This window comes from Teleopsis dalmanni, chromosome 2, assembly GCF_002237135.1.
Source record: "Teleopsis dalmanni isolate 2A chromosome 2, ASM223713v2, whole genome shotgun sequence".
In the NCBI taxonomy this organism is placed as follows: Eukaryota; Metazoa; Arthropoda; class Insecta; order Diptera; family Diopsidae; genus Teleopsis; species Teleopsis dalmanni.
Genome location: NC_051847.1, coordinates 51,728,783 through 51,747,218, shown reverse-complemented (window position 1 = coordinate 51,747,218; position 18,436 = coordinate 51,728,783). Strand labels below are relative to the sequence as shown.

The 18,436-nt window shown below is 27.3% G+C and overlaps 1 protein-coding gene across 1 annotated transcript; it reads left to right on the top strand.

Annotated features, from left to right (window-relative positions):
* Nucleotides 1–5,562: 5,562 nt before the first annotated feature.
* Nucleotides 5,563–18,428, top strand: LOC119684288 (tyrosine-protein kinase-like otk; the record flags this gene model as incomplete). Its single annotated transcript, XM_038098296.1, has 6 exons — nt 5,563–5,932; nt 10,948–11,079; nt 11,347–11,508; nt 16,112–17,010; nt 17,081–17,519; nt 17,587–18,428. Coding segments are annotated over exons 1-6 (2,532 nt in total), but the record flags the coding sequence as incomplete, so codon positions are not given.
* Between the last annotated feature and the right edge of the window lie 8 nt (nt 18,429–18,436).

Sequence of the window (18,436 nt, the reverse complement as noted above, 5' to 3'; positions counted from 1 at the left end):
CGAAGTCAATATCGATGGAATAAACAATTTATTGCTATTACGTTTTATTTTGGCTCATTATCAGGTTATTTTTAAAAAAATTATTTCTTCTCAAAAGAAATATTGTGAAAATATGAAAGTAGTAAATACTAGTAAAACTTAGATTATTTAGTTTTGAAAAGGAAATTGACATACAACTGAAAATCTTAACTACAAAAACCATAAATTTAAAGAAGTGAAAATATATTACTAAATTCACTGTTAAAAAAGATATCGCATCTACATTACATCATATAAATATATATATATTTATATAATATAATATAAATATAAAATAATGTCGTCTCCACGATCCTTTTTTATAGAACGCTAATTTGTATGACCTAAGATGAAATTATTTCCAAGTTTCATCAAATGCCATTGATAGCCAGATATCAAATTGTTCCAATTATTTATTCTCACTATTAATCTAACTCTTCTATTTGTTCCCATCAACATATAGATTTTTTTTATTTTATTTTGTTTGTTTTGTTTAATCTTATTATATTAAGTTTAATTTTACTTTATTTTATTTTTATTTCTATTTAATTTTATTTAATTTATTTATTTTATTTTATGTTATTTTATTTTATGTTATGTTATGTTATGTTATGTTATGTTATGTTATGTTATGTTATGTTATGTTATGTTACGTTATGTTATGTTATGTTACGTTATGTTAAGTTATGTTATGTTATGTTATGTTATGTTATGTTATGTTATGTTATGTTATGTTATGTTATGTTATGTTATGTTATGTTATGTTATTTTATTTTATTTTATTTTATTTTATTTTATTTTATTTTATTTTATTTCATTTAATTTTATTGTTTTTAAATGCTAAATGCGAGTTATAGCAAATTTATAATTATTTTTCTAATTTCCACTTCTTGGCCCACTTCTTAGACTTCTTAAATCTTAATATTGTTAGAAATCATTTTCTATCAATTATACCTTAGAATCAATTTTTAATAAGATTATATATCTTATATTATAAGCGAAACTTTGTTATAATAAATGCAAAAAATTGGTTTATACTTATATCTAAATTTTTACAATGACAACAATACGATTCCTAAATGAGTACTTTGATATATATGTTAAAATGGATCAGTTATTAAAGGGATCGAGTTGTTAAAAATTTAATTTTTTTTGAAATTGAAAAAAATATTTTTTTAGGGAAAAATGTGGATTTTTACTATTAATGCGTAACATTTATTTTAAAAGTAAAAAAAGTTTTCATTTAAATTCAGGAGATTCTATATACGAATTTTCGTGTATAAATACATATATATATATCAATGTAACTATCAGTATATGTATATTTATCTAAATATATATATAATATTTATATGTTATATAAACTTTATAATAATATAATTAAAAAGTTTTCTTTATTAAATTAAAATAAATTAAATTGAAATTGTTAAGTTACGATTTGTAGATATTCCTTGTTTTTTTTTAATCACGCAGCTGTTAGTATCCTATATATTCGGTATTGTTGTTTAAAAACATTTTTGGTTGTTTTTGTTTAACATTTTGCCGCATATAAGTAATTTTATTATTTTTTTCTTCTTTTTCTTATGGTAATCTAAAATTAGTGACAGGGGAAGTACTGTCGTAAATCTTCAATTTTACGACATCAATAAATGTCTGGAGTAAAGATATGATTTTGCGCCACCCCTAAAACTCTAATGAACAAAACTTTCTTTTGTAGCATTTGGTTTGTTGCCAGAGTCAACGGATTATTACATCAGGCGAACTATAACTGTAAGCACAGCAAAAACTGTGCGGTGCTGGGTGTCCTATAACGCGAGGGTTGAAAAAACTATAAAAACGGAATTATGGAACGCAGTCATCAAAAGTGTTTTGTTTATTACTGCTAACTTTGAGTAAAACAGTCTCTGGCAGTAAAATAGCATTACGTCTCGTCAATGGTGCTGAGTGTTTTCATGGGGATTAAAAGCGGGTAAAAATTAACTACCTTAACGTTTAGAAAAAGCTGAGCATAAAATTTTACCCCTGCAATGCTATTAAACCAAAATCATGTGCACTCTTAAAGTAAGAAATTGAATATTTTATATTTAGATTCCGATCATTCCAGCTACAAATGTCAAGCTTGGATAGTTACAAAGTTAGACAGAAATAAAATTTTCCGAAGGAAATTACATTTCATTCATAAAAATGATCCAAAAGTTTTAATAAAAAAGATGAAAGTTGTTTAGTTAAAATTAAGTTTCTTGACAAAGAATTCTTAAATTAAAATAAGTATAGTCTTTAAATAAAGTATCACAACATTGTAGCATTCGGTTCATCTGGGTGCAACAACACAGTACTACAGCACAGTACCTCTTCTGCAAAAAGTACTACTAGTTAAGTAGATGCGTTCACATGCATTCTTCAGAAATTTCAATATGGAACATGATATGAGTAAAGATGTAATGATATTTGGAATACGATATTCTTTTGTGGTACCTCTAGATTAATCTAAAATAACAAGCTAGATTAATCTATAATAACCAAGAAAAAACGGTGGTACGGCAGAAACAAATTAGAAACGTACCTAAGTACGATAGCTATGATCTATAGTCTCGTAACATACTTCCCTATAGGCCATTTCTTATGGTAACATACAATTATTTTGGGCATTTACTTTTTAAAATTTTTATAATAAAAATCAAGAATAAATGAAAAGTCGCATCATATATATATTTTCAACACATCTAACAATACATAAAGTACATAACATCAATATAATAAATCATTGTTACAATATTGTCATAATGTAGAATTATTTGTTACATCTGTGCTAACCTTTGCTCTTCTTTTAATTATTAGTAAAACTTCAATACTTCTATACGAATTACATCTTTCCAAATATTTCTAAAAACATCTAGTCTTTATATACAAAAGAATGATTAAGGACCTTATTGACTTTAGTATTACATTTAAAAGCTACAAATCAAATGTACTCACAACGTTACTGATAAAATTTTGCCCACATCACATTACAACACTCAATACGAATGGCACTTGTCATTAAAAGTCGTAATTTGTCTTTATTAAGATAAGTAAGAGACATTGCAATATATTGCTAAGATTGCAGGACGTAGAACACCATTCTAGAATTATAATGAACGAAAAAATTGTATTGTAGCTCACTCTTAAATTAGTTTAATGGAAGCAGTTTTATGGGATACACAAACTTTATCTCATATTCTTCGATAAAGTTTTACATTCAACTGTATTACTTCTCTGTTTCTCCCTTAAATATCTGAAACACATGATCAGAAATTTCATAATTTCAAATTTCATAAAATGAGTAATTTATTTTCGGTAAATAATTGATCTTAAATAATACTATATTTGTCACTAAACTTAACTATGTAAATAATATTATATATTCTGCTTTCAAAGAGTTTCAAATTGAAAATCTTGTGAAATTTATAAGCTATTATTTTCCAACAAAACATTGCAGGTTGATCCAAGAAAGCTTACTCGGATTTAACCGATATTTACATTATAGTAAATACAGTATTGGATCGATATACCAACACCTTTAAACTCAATTATAGTTACACTTGTAAATGATACAGTGGTTATCATAATTTTTGATACTAATGTAGAATTGCGACAAGTACTTCAAAACTGTATTAATGACATAGAACAATGGACATTAACTGGAAAACAGAGTTAACCAACACAAAATCATTACATATAAAATCATCACAAGTAAACATCTTATCTCAGTCGTATTAAATTTCATATTCAAGTAAATTAAAGTGCCTACAAATGACTTATCTGCAATGATTCATTAATACTATTCTATCTACTACAGACTAGTTTTGTTAAAGCTAATGCATAAACCAATCTGGACATATAGTGTTCAACTTCATGACATAAAGTTGGCTACCAGTTTCGGCCTACCAGTTCCAATTCAATAAATTATTGTAGATAAAACATTTGAAAATATATTAATAAAATTTATTATTTAAATTTCATCTGTAATAATAGTATATAAAAAATACATAGAAATTTCTATGTTTTTGATATATGAATTATATCAAAAATACACACATACATATGTATAAGAATATATTGTATACTATGTATATATAGTTCAAGAGTTTAGAAAATGGTTCCTTTATTTCTTTTTTTAACATGAATAACTACTGTAAAATATTGTAAAATATTTATACAATATTTTGTATAAATTTCTATATAATATTTGGCACTTAATTCAAATCATCATCATCATTCATGACTATATAGTCCATGTAGTACCTAAGTCTGTTTAACAACAGTTCTCTATTTTCCGACGACGGAAAAGCGTCGTCGCCTCTTTCAGGCTATATGCCTGAATTATTTGATATTTGAATATGAAAATCATAGCATTCTTCCCACCCAACAGGCAAACACTGTTGAGAAACTAAAAACATAGCATGATTCAATTATTTGTATAACTAGAATATTTTTAATTCCAACTCATTTATTGGTTTGTGTACAAAATTTTCACATATTCATACGCCTACCACTTCGTTCAAGACAAGAAGTTTATTTTGATCAAAGTAACTGCTTAATTTGAACAAAATAAATACACAAATAAATACTTAAAAAAATATCTTATAAATTTATTCCGTATCTAAGTTTCAATCATTTTTAATAGATAAATATTTTTAGTTAAATTTTCGAATACAACCCTAGACTTATTTACGGACTCCGGTGTGTGTATAAGAAAATGCGCTTACAGAAACATAAACCGGCAATAAAATTCCAAGTTGAGAGACACAAATGGAATCAATTCTTCCAAGCAAGGAGAAAATATGTATCTGCTAATTTATTTATTTTATGTTGTTACCGGCATTTCAGTGCTGTTGGAATACTCAATATTTTTGTACGGTAGTTCGGAGTGGAAGGTGTCTGAGTTCGGTTGTGATTAGCGCAGGCGATTGTGTTGAAAATGTATTATTAAAAATGCATGCCTAAAGCAAATGTTGTGAGTGTAAAAAAAGGATTGTAAACAAAAATATAATTGATATGCAATATTTAATGAGAAAATTTCATTTACATATATGTAGAAAAGATAATAAAATTGTGTAAGAACGTTTGTGTGCAAAATAAAAACATACAGATGTGCATAAATTTGTATGTATTCAAAGCTGTCTGCGATTGCAATGAGAATGTATTCAATTATAAGAGAAATTTGTCTGAAGGAATAAATGGATGATATCTAAATTTCGAGGAAAACATTTAAAAGTTAAAAATTTATGAAATATAAATTAATACATAATATATTAATTTATTTAAATAGTTTTTTAATTGATGTAAACAAATCTTTGTCAAAATAACATGCATATGTAAAAATAATTTAGTTTTTATACATCAAATCTTTGTTAAATCCATTGTTCATGTCTCCGTCTCAGTCGCCGTTTTGTTTATATATAATAAGCAAGATGCAAATATGCATTGTGATATTAAATTAAAAATAAATAATAAGAAAATTGTAGAGTTTTAACAATTAATTTTAAGTGAAAATAAGTCAGATTTAAAAAAGAAATTCTAAAAACTCTGAATTAAGTTCAAAACCGAAACAAAAAGCAAGCTAAAATGGAGTCCATTGCCACATAAAATAAGTAATAAGCAAGTTCAAGCTTTTTTTTCAATTCTGGTGCATTTGTGCTGTGCTATGGCTTTGTGTTCTTTTTTGTGACTCCATTGTTTTGATTAATACTCTACACATTCATAAAACTAACTACACATAAAAACATCGAATAAAATAGATGAAGGACTAAATAATTGCACGTTTAATTTGATATCATTATTTCATCAATTCATCATTTGCATTTAAGCTTCAAAATGTATTCGAAATCAAAAATTATATTTGCAATAAGTGTGCTACATTTTTGTGCTATTCGTAAGTATTCGATTTAATTAAAATACAATATATGTGTGTGTTTATAAAATTATACACAATTAAATTACACATATATGTATGTACATATTAAAATATTATTAATACTATTTAATAACTGTTAAAAAATTTTAATTTAAGGAATACTAAAAAAGATATTATTTCATTTAATTAATTAAGATACAATATATGTGTGTGTTTATAAAATAAAACAGAATTAAATTACAAACATATGTACGTACATATTAAAATATTAATGTTATTTAGTAATTGTTAAAAAATGTTTATTTAATTATTTTAACATTAAAATTGAGATTAATTAAAATCAAAAAATTTTTAATTTTTCTAGATCGTCTGCATCTTGACCTTTCTTAGATTTTGCGTTTCTACTCATTCACATTTATTGGCTCCAATTTAAATTTCACATTTTATACTATATTTTTAATTTGTATAAAATTCTCGTATATGTATTAAACATTATGTTAAAATATTATAGCACTGATTATATTCAAGATTTTCAATTATAAGTAAAAACTTTTTCATTCAAATGAATGAATTACCTATGTAAATGATTTAAATGAAGTTATTCATCAAAATAAAATATAAACCTTTTGAACATTCTTTTATATGGTATGGGACTCAAAGTGCCATCTGAACAATTAACAATTTGGATTTTATTAGAATATATTCTTTAAAATAATATAGCAGATTAAATCAAGTTAAAGTGATTTCCTATAAAAAATATTTCTTCCTTTTCTCAGATTTGAAGACACTTTTTGTTTACTTCTGTTTTTTCCTTTTTTTTTTTTGTAATCAGCTTTTTATTATCCTTTTTCTCTATTGCTGCTATTGTTATTGTTTTTTATCTTGATCTACAGATGTGTGTATAAGCGAGCAAAACTTTTAATAGATTTTAAGTTCTTTGAAAAAAAATTTATTTTTAATTTGATTTTATCTATTAAGAAGTCAATACATAATCCCAATAATCCCAAATTTATATAATGAATTATAATGGTTCTACAAAAGAATAGTATTAAAATTTAACAATTAAAAATAAAAACATAATTAATTTAATTATTTTACAGCTGGTTTATGATTTCGTTCTAATAAACCCCAGTAAGTAAATTTATTAATGAACTTTCACAGTAAATTAATAGAACTCCAAGTTCGAACATACAAGGGTCAGATTGCTTGCACGTTCGGCTTTGGGTCAGATTGCTAATGAACACTGATTCTGAGCTAAAAATTTAGCAGTGCACGAGTTTATCCTTTAGTACTTGCAGTCTCAAAAAATTATTTACGAATAATTAAATATAAGAAATAATTCCAAGACCACTGATAATGGGTATTTAACAATACTCGAAACAGATGTATGGTCAGCCAAAAATTCAATTAACTAATAAAATAATAAAATTTTATTGCGGTAATTTAATACTGTTCGAAATACCCCTCCATTGAAAACAATAGTTCATATTAAGAATTTAGTTTCTTTTGTCAAAACGGACGTTAAAAATCAATTCAATATAAAGAATAATAATACAATTAAACAAATAATAAATGATTTTTGATTTAAATCAACATATTCCAATTTTGACAACATATTTGAACTTATAGCTACTTTCAGTATCTCATTTAATTGCTATAGTAAAGGATGTTACGGTTTTTTGGCAATTCTTCAATTCATTTTTTTTTTATATCTCTTCACACCATTGTTTCTATCAACATTACTATATTCCATACTGATAATTGAAAACAGTGTTAAAAAAGGGGTCAGCATTTTTTTACACTGTACTAAAAACCATAACCTATTGATGTTTATATGGTATTATCATAATAACCAAAAAATATTTCATACAGTACTGTAACATAGATGAAATATTGATACATCACTGCACTCGGCAGTTATCTAAATGGATAACAACCGGTAAAAGCTGCCAAAAACGTAAATGTCAGCTAAGCGCAAGTTTTTTTTTCATCAATCATCTTTTGCAAAAACAAATAAATATTATACTAATATCTTACTATTGGTCCATCAAAAAATATATGAAAAAAGAAACAAACTGAAATTAAAAACAAAAGAGTTGTCTTTCAATGTACCATGTCTCAAGTTCATTAAATACAAAACAAAATTGCACTATTTGCACTTTTATTTACTTTCCCATTCACCATATTCTTTCTTGTATTCCTAGCGACTATTTTTTGTTTGAGAACGGATAAGAATGCCCAGCTAAGGAAATTTAGTTCCAATGATGAAATCATTTTTGAAACTGTAGCTTTTTTTAAGTTCAAAGATAAATGTTTCTAAATGAAAGGTCCCCATATGTTACAGAAATTTTGGAATGAATATATAATTCTTGAAGTCGAATTTTGTTGTGTTAACAATCATCTTAAAAAAATATTTATTGAGCTACTCAAAACAATTGCAAAAATCAACTCCTTTTGTTAGTATTTCAACACTCATTCCAAATATATGTTTTCTAGCGATTTATTTTTAACGCCAAAATAAAAGTTTTTTCGGTTATTGTTCAAGTAAAATCACCTTTCACGGAGTAAGCGTTTTAGAACTTAATAAGTTCTATATAAATTTTGTGGATGAAATCTGAAATCTGTCGAATATGGTGAATGAAAAAAGAAAGTAACAAGTTAAAAACTTTGTTTTTATATTAACTTGATATTTAAGTTTTTAACGTATTGGTTTTTAGTTTATTCTGCAATCAGTAAATTGAGAGGTCACAAGAGTTAAAATTTCTTACTGTATTGTGTTAATTCGGCATTCATTCTTACAAGTTCTTTAAGATTAGTATTACTGTTCATCACTGATTTTTAATTTCAAATTATACTTTAAGTCCTACCTTATTACATATATTAGCCATGCTGGGAATAGTAATCAAAATAATGAAATTACAATCCATAATAGGGGGCCTCATAATCGGTGCAATTGTTTAATATGTTGAAATTGATTTAGTCTTTTAAGAATTTTAGCCTTTATTTTGAGCATTATTTTTAGTATATTTTTATTCGTATCTCGGCAAATTCACTTATGCTTTCATCAGGAGAATTTCTAATATTAATATAATATGTAATTTAAATTAATTGCTGTTCTAGTAACTTTTTAGCTCTCCCTGCGTAGTGTACCTGACTTTAAATCGTATATTATTTACTATCTAATTGTTAAAGGTAAACTATTTTATACGGCAAATTACAATTACATTAATAAAAGTTTAATTATGTATACTAATATGTGAAAGTACCTGTGGAGTGTGTCACAAGTGTCAATTAAAGTTTTTTATATTAGTAAGACACCTGTGCAGACTTGTTAGTAACATTTTATTACCGTAAGATTACGTTATTTTATCTATTTTTACTAAATGTTAACAAAAATGGTCATATAATTATTTTAAAAACTGTTTGATTTCTGTTCCCCTTTACGTTCCATTGATTCTTGCAAGCACTCATAATGAAACTATACTAGTGTATCACCTGATTGCCATATATTATATCCATTTATTCAGTGAAACTATAATTTTTATGCATTAAATCAGTTGTAGCAGAAAACATTTTTATTCATTCTTGTATCATCCAATAAATATTTACCTTTCCTTAAGTGTACTGTTGAGTATAATGTCAAAAAAATATAAAAAAAATTGAAAGCAATTTAATATACCATATCTCTTTATTCATTACTACTTCAATTCCTTCCTATAAATTTATGTCCCTTTCGTAGAGTGTTTCTTATTTAGCTCAACTATTTTCTAAAGAATTATAATGTAATTGAATGTCTGATATTTATTTCGTAAATTTTACAATAAATTGCTTATCTTATCGTAGCACACCTTAGCATTAAATTTTTATAATTTTACTAATAATATAGAAAATATATGAATAAATATAAATCACAATATATATATTTGTAAACTCAAACATTTTTTGATAATGTTTTGGTTTATATTTTGAATAAATTTATTATTGTCAACATTTGCATATAAGATTATAGCTATGTAAACTTTATCTCAACACAAAATATATGTTATTGCGGAACGCAAAAAAAATATTCAATGTGTTTTGCAAGAACCATCCAATACAACACCTTTTAGAACCGTAGTGCTAATAATTCGTATATGTAGTCATCCGGGAGGCGGTGTTTAAGAAACCCCACATTAATTTGTATTACATTACAATATTGTACGATGGTTTATGATTTATATTCTATATGCTTATATCAATAATGATACAAAGTGCTTTCACCCAATATCTGAATACTGAAAAATATCTTTATATACCTATTGTTGCTTAGCTATAATTAAAGTACTACATAAAAATAAAACAAAATTAACTTCTCCGGAAGGTCACAGAAATAGATTGTCCCTTTAACTTGAAAATTATTTTTGCTAACATGAACAATTTTTTTACTATCCCAATTTGAAAATTAGCTTTCAAACTAAAATGACTACGAAAATCTAGACCCCTATCCCTTTAAGAATAACTAAAAATCCAATATTTTTTTTTAAGAACATATTTTGAGGTTCTTTCGTTTCATATCATTATTTCTTCAACATTTTCTATGGATTCATTTGAATCCTATTCTGTAAATATATTACCACTAATATGTTAAGTGATTAAGAAATTGATTTATTATCTCATAAAAAATACTAAGGTGTGAGAACTATAAACAAATTTATAATCAAACTTGTTTTTCCTTTTAAACCTTAGAAGATTTTTCTCTTTTGTTTATGCAAAACAAAGTACAAAATTTTATTCACACTTAAGTATCTAATAGATACTATCTGTATATTTTCCAATGTATCTATGTTTCTCTTACAACTATTTATTACAGCCAAAAAAACACACTCAAACTATTTAGAAATTGTATTTAGTTTATATTTATGTACTCTAAATGTGTAACATACATGATCTTAACTCATATATATTATTAGGTATTATTTACACTATGCACCATCTTGATTTCACAGATAGTTACTAAAGAAATATCTGGTAATTGAAAACAAAAATATTTACAGAGTTCGTGAAAGCAGAATATTCAGAGTTTGTCACACTGCCACAAAGCCAAACTGTTGTTGAAGGGGATTCGGTGATATTTACATGTCGGGCATCGCCAGAAAACGATCTTAAATATTCTTGGACATTTAATGGTAAGCATGTTCTTTTTTATTATTCTATTAGTAAATTAAATATAGTTGAAAAAATAAATAACATAAAAATTTTTATTAATATTTGTATTTTATTAATATGAACCAAATTTATATATGTAGTATTACCGTATGTACTCTCTTATATTATATTATATTAATTTCTATAATAATTTATTTAAAAAAGTAAAATAATTTATTTGTGTACTTACGTTACTTAAACTATTATATAATTTTATAAAAATTTAAAATAAATATTTATTATTACAGGACTACTTCTTCACAACTCAACAAAAATTAAACAGATTAACTCTAATTTAATTATTGAAAGAGTAAATAAAAGTAACGATGAGGGTGACTACGTCTGCATAGCGACCAACACAGGCAGTGGAGCTCGGCAGGCTTCACCTCCAGCTCGCCTGAAAATAAATGGTAAATAGCATGTTTATTAACTATTATTTAGAAAAAAATTTATTACTTAAAACTAACGAATTTATTATTGCTTTTATAAATACTGTGTTTGCAAATTGTGTCTAATTACAAATACTGTCCAAATCCGTTTGAAGTACTCATCAGTCAGAATATAGAAGCAATAAAAAAAAATAATTTAAATCATAAACAATGTTACAAGATATAATATCAAAAATTAAAAATATATACTTCTAAGTGTCGGTTTCACGTTTCGACGTGACTTAAATCTCAAAACTAACTTAAATATGGATTATGTTAGCAAATTTGATAGCTTAAGCATGACTTTATGAAGTGTTGGTTGACCTACCCTCCTCCAACCTATTTCCTAGCTGCAGCACATTACTTCTGGCTTGAAAAATCATTTATAGGAATGTATACATAATATATATATATATATATAGATATAAATATATATATACAATATAAATAGCTAATGTAATCTGTTTTATTTTTCTTTCAAGGCACTTTTTATGTTTTTATTAACTGTTTACTATTATCGTTCCAAATACTTCTTATTGCTGTTTAGTGATTCCAACATTCTTCAAAGTTTGCATCCGGAAAGTTAAAGTTCTTTCCTACTTAGGATGGGTTCAAGTATAAAAGTTTTTATTATTAATTATACGGAAGAGGCAATAAAATTCTGTAAACTAGGCTCTATACTAATTTTTATTGGCGCAACAAGGCTTAAAGACCTACACTTAACCCAGATGGAGGCCCAAAAGACCCGACGGTCGCAGTGTCACATCTCCCAACAATAAAAATATTATTAATTATTAAGACAATCTTTCATCGCAATATATAAACGTAGTTTTGTGTATATATTTGAACTGTTATTGTCCTGTAAAAAACTATGTACCTAACATATTCTATTATGTATATTGGGATCATTACACTTACTAAAAGAGATGGATTTAACCTAAACATAAAAGTGAACATTAGAGAAAATGCACTTCAAATAGTTTTTGCTTTGATCATTTGCCGTTCTTTGATAAAAATCTTTCAACAAGTGATCTAATGGTGAACTGGCGAAGCATATGGCACGCATATTGCATATATCACCGTGCATACCCAAGCAAACACTTTATTGTATGTCTATGTCTGCGTAGTTGCACCATCAATTTAATAAAGTTAAAACGTGTGAGCTGAGCACACATAAACTTCAATTTTCCTGTGTTTACTTTTTAGATTAAATGTAAATTTTTTACTCGAAGTTTAATGCAACGAACGCACATCAATCAAGTGACGCCGCACCTGACGTTCTACTTGTTTATACTGTTTGGCACATAAGCCGGAGTATCTGCTTGTCAGTACTACGTTCGTTGATGTTTGGTTTTCATTTTTTCACAAGTCGTATTATTTGTACATTTTTATATGTAAAATAAAGTTGTTTTGGTTTGTTTAATTTTGTTTCTTGCAGACCAACAACTTTTAAATTTCTTTTCCGATCGTAAAAAATATTATTAAAATTGTATTTTATGTTCGACTAGCATTATCTGTACTTATGTTTACTTAAAAACGACATATTTCTGCTGCAGATTCAAAATACTTGTAGCTCAATAAAAAATTCTATCCGCTTCTACTTAGAAAATTAAACACGTACTTTTGATAATAAGAACCTAAAACATTATTTGTGTCAAGAATAGTTCTTATAAACAAGAATTTATAAGATAATCAGACTGATTTTATACTTTTTACGACTTTATTATAAATTCTGTATATATTAAATTAAAATCAATGCGCTCATTATGCTTTAAAGAGCATCCAGTTTTAAAATAATTTATTTTTCATGCCGGTATTTTTAGCTAAAAGGACAATATAGTGCACCATCTATATGTCAAAACTGAAAGTAGTGTCGTGAATCCAATTTTTTGTACAGTATGCTTATTTATATTTACCAGTAACATACCCACTGCAAAAAGTTACATAAACAAAAAGTTACTTAAAAATACTAGTTTATTATTGCTAATCAACATGATTCCCTCAAAAGCACTCTCTATTCACTGAACTGCGCATATAATCAGATTTTTGTATAACCATCAGAGCCGTTTTCGATTTTTTTATCTCTTCTCGGCTGGTTAAATGCGTTCCCAGTTATGGTTTCTGGAGTCAGTCAAACTGCAAGGAGCGAAATTAGACGAATGTAATGGCTGTTCGATGGTATATAAGTTAACATCCGTGTCCTGTCTAATACGGCCCCTGCGCTTAATTTCATTAACGGCAAATCATGCGATATTATTTCGATCACTTGATTGCTACCAAACGGGACATCGACTTGTTGGCTGGAAAAGTCCGGTTTGACATTCGTAGGTCTCAACGTGACAATTTGAAACTCGTTCACTTTTACTTGGACTACAGAACCGCAACCACGTCTTTTGTCTTTACTTTAATAAAAATAAATATTAACATCAAACACGTGTTAAAAAAATAAAATATTTATCATTAATTTATATACTATTCTTTGTCAGAAATTTATGGTACATATAAGGATGGTAGTGTTCAAATATGTTAACCTCTATGTGAATACGTCTCCTGGTAGTAACTTTTGAAAGTGTTACCTCGTGGTAATTTCTAAAACTTTTTGATGACGATTGTTAATGTGTATGCTTAAATTAGCTGTCATAAACTTTTGTTTTTTATCATTGTTTATTAGTTCCTTTTTAATATTTTTTTTTATATTGTATTTATATTGTATTTAATATTTTTTGTGTAATATTAAAATTTTCTATTAACTACTATGACGGTATTATATTGTAATAAAACCCAATATTCAACATTTTCAAAGAGTTGTTTTATACATATTTTATATTATTTTTATGATATATAAATTTTCAATTTATTATGAAAAATAAAAACACAATTACATTTTCCTCATACTTCTACGTTTATGTATAACTATTAAATTCCAATTTTTATTACGATTTCATGTTTATATGGCATTAAATAAAAATCAGAACTTCGTAGTATGTTGGAGCTTTTTTTTTATCCCTTAAAATTTCTTTGTTTTTAAATGTAGTTTTTTATTTTACCACTTTTTTATAGACTTAATAAATGGGAATTATATACTTAAATTTATACATATTCTTCACACAATATACATATACTAGTAAAATTAAGTTCTTCGGTACATTGTCGATTTTATTTGGGTTTTCATTTATATTTCTTATTGTAGAAATAGTTTATAATCCATATGAAAAATTTATTAACAACAAATTTTCATCCAACAAAGGCATTGTTGTTGCTATTGTAACCATAGTTAGGAAGGATAAACGGCATTTAGAGGTCTGTGTAAGCGATTGTCCTCAAGTTAAAAGTTTCGTGGTCTTGGTATTTATTTTATATGAACTTCTTAAAACAACTTATAATAGAAGAATATATAAATTTTGGTGTTTCTTTTTAGAGTTCTGTCTCAGATAACTTTATTATAAGAAGTTCTTAGTTTTGAATAGACGCTAATAACTTTTCTTTATTTTTAAATACACATTAACTGCCTTCAGGTGCTTATTTATTCTTGGTTTTTAAAGACTCTTCTTATTAATTGCTTATTTGAGGACGGATAACTATACCTTTTCTTTACTAACCTACAGTATAAACAGCTTTAAATATTTATATGCCAATTTCTTGGTTGCTACTGATCTTATCTGAAGTTTAAAATGAAAATGTTTGAGAATTTTCCTATTATTTCCCTTTCACACACATCATTTTATCTTTCGATATATGGTCAGTGTATAATATGAAAGGGCTACGTCTCACAATTTTTTATTTTGATGTCACTAATAAGAGCTATGCTATTGCACATCAATACTGCACTTGCCTATGTCAGCTACATATATATATAAAGTTTGTTTTAAAAGATATATATAAATTGTGAGATGTTGGGACAAGGCACCGTCCATCAAGTGGCCCCACTGAAATGAAGAATTAGCCGAAGTAGACCACGAAACGACTTGGGTCCTTTTTTGTCCTTTGATTCTCAGATGTCGTTATAGTTAAAGCTAGAGAGCTTCCATTCACATAACTACATCTCTTGTTATTGCAAGCAGCTCATTTGGATTAAAGTTGCCTGCCAAGTCATCACCAACTCAATGGTGTCCCAAGACAGTCGTCCTCCAGCTTGCCAGTGCTAAACATTGGCACAATATAGGCATAGTCTGCAAATGTCTTTATTAACAAGATCTTAATAGTGGATCTTAGTAGTTCTGCGCTAGTGGAATAAGTCTTTTTTGCTGCTTTTATTGGTAAGAAAAAAAATTTTTATCCTTTGACTGAGTGAATGAAATATATTAACACATTTCATGAGCTGGGGTTATAGACGTACTCATGTATTCGGTTTTGTTTATCTTTTTCTTAAGATTTATTAATCTGAAAACTACGTTTACTTCTAACTGCTGTATTGCATTTAAGAGCCATTATTTCTGGCTTGTTATTATGTGTTTATATTTATTATATATTAAATTTAATTATATAAAAACAATATACATACGTATATTTTTTGAATATCTTGTTCTTGTTTTAATTAAAGTCGTTTAAACTATATACTAATTAAAAAATATTTTTTTTATTGTAGTCAGAGAAATTGCCTTTGTACATCTGGTTTATAGTAAAATAGACGAAATTGTACTTGAATGCCGTGTGGACTGCTCCCACGACAACAGTAATCTCAAAATTGAATGGTTTCATAACAACGATAAGTTAAGTTACTCAAAAAATATTGAATTAATAAAAAATCGTCTTTATCTACGTAATATAAGCATCAAAGATAATGGATCCTACCGTTGTACTGCCAATAACCAATTATGTCATATTAACAGTAAAAATGGATACAAATTAAATCTAGCTGATTTGAAACCTATGGCCGGTCATATTGGTTCCAATTGTATACCACGCATAAAAAAGACGAAGGGTTTTTCCAATTCCTATAATCATACATTTTTATGTCGTGGAAAACGCGGTGGAGCTAGCAGTAACACACCAATTCTTAGGGAAATGAATCAAATCATAGAACAACCGCAAGAGAAATTTGTTATAAAAGAGAATGACCAAGCAGAACTACACTGTTCGTATAAAGCTAATGATAATTATTTAAAAGCGGATAAATTTATACAGTTGCGTTGGCGTAAAGATGGAAAAATTATTCGTCAAATTGATCTTATTCAAAATCTTATAGCTACAGTAGAACCTAATAAGGATTTAATGTTGAGGGAAGATGTGCGTATTATGTTTCATCGAGAAAACGGCTCACTGACATTTAATGGCGTAATAGCAAGTGATGCTGGTCTCTATTCATGCGAAATGTATATTGAGGGCGAAGATGCTGCTCTTCTTAATACCGCTGAATTACAAATTATAGAACAACTCAAGTTTATGCCGCAACCAACAACATCTAAAAACTTAGAACTTGGCTTAGTAGGCAAGGTACATTGCAAAGCTCAGGGTACTCCACCTCCACGTATTAGATGGTTGAAAGTAAGTTGTTTCCTTTCATGTCTGTTGTTTATTCATTTCTTTTTATGTTTTTTCATATTAACATTTACAGGATGTAAATGAAACACTCTCTTCTGACACAATTGAAGACATTAATGGAACTTTAATATTTAAAAATGTCACCGCTATGCATAAAGGAAATTACACCTGTATTGCTAGTAATAGCCAAGGACAAATAAATGCAACGGTCAGTGTAAATGTTGTTGTTGCACCTAAATTTCTTGTCGCACCGGAGGGACCAATAGAAACGGAAGAAAAGGGTATAGTGGTATTTCACTGTCAGGCAATTGGTGATCCAAAACCTACCATTCAATGGGACAAAGACTTGCAATATTTAAGCGAAAATAATACAGACATAAACAGATTTTATTTCCTAGAAAATGGAACATTAGAAATACGCGATGTACAACCTGACGATGAAGGAAATTATGGTTGCACTATTGGCAATAGTGCCGGTTTAAAAAGGGAAGAAGTGAAATTTGTTGTAAAATGTAAGTAATATTTTAATGTTTTTACGTTATATTTATGTATATAAACTGTTTGCGTACTCTTTCTTAGCTGTTGATAATTATTTAGTGGATGGTGAATCGAATGAAGGTTTTCTTATAACACGAGCCGTAATGATTACTATGACAGTAGCTTTGGCTTATATTGTTCTTGTGGTTGGTTTAATGATTTGGTGTCGATATAGAAGACAAGCTCGTAAAGCTCGCTTAGAGGAAGCAAATAAAGAAAATTCAGAAACAGGTGAACATAGTAAAATGGCTGAAAATGAACCATGTCTCACAGAGAGTAATTCCATGAAAAATCAAACACCGTTAAAGACCAAAAAAGTGAATGGTAATAAACACCCACGTAACAGCGGTAATGATCCACAAAAATCAGATGATACGGCATGCAGTAATCATTCTAAAGGTTCGAAATTTTCTCATGCTTTTGATCAGTTAACGCTTCCACGAACAGATATAACTGAACTTATACAAATTGGACGCGGCGAATTTGGAGATATTTTTGTTGGTAAAATTAAAGAAAGCATTATTAAGGAAAGAGATGATTTCGAAAGTGATAGCAAGAAGAAAAATGGATACGAGAATATTAATCAAATAACATCTGGCAATACAAGCACCAATCTTAATTTTGCAGATGAACGTCGATCAAAAACCTCTATGGATAATATTGAAGAAATCAAAGAGGAACAAGAAAGCGGCAATGGAGATACAAAAGCTGCAAATGATAATCACAGATTAATATTGGTGAAAGCTTTAAATAAAGTAAAAGATGAATATGCTTGTCAAGAATTTAAGCGACAAATAGAAATGTTTCGAGCTATAAGTCATAAAGGTGTAGTTCGGTTGTATGGAGTTTGTAGGGAAAAGGATCCACATTATATAGTTCTAGAATATACAGA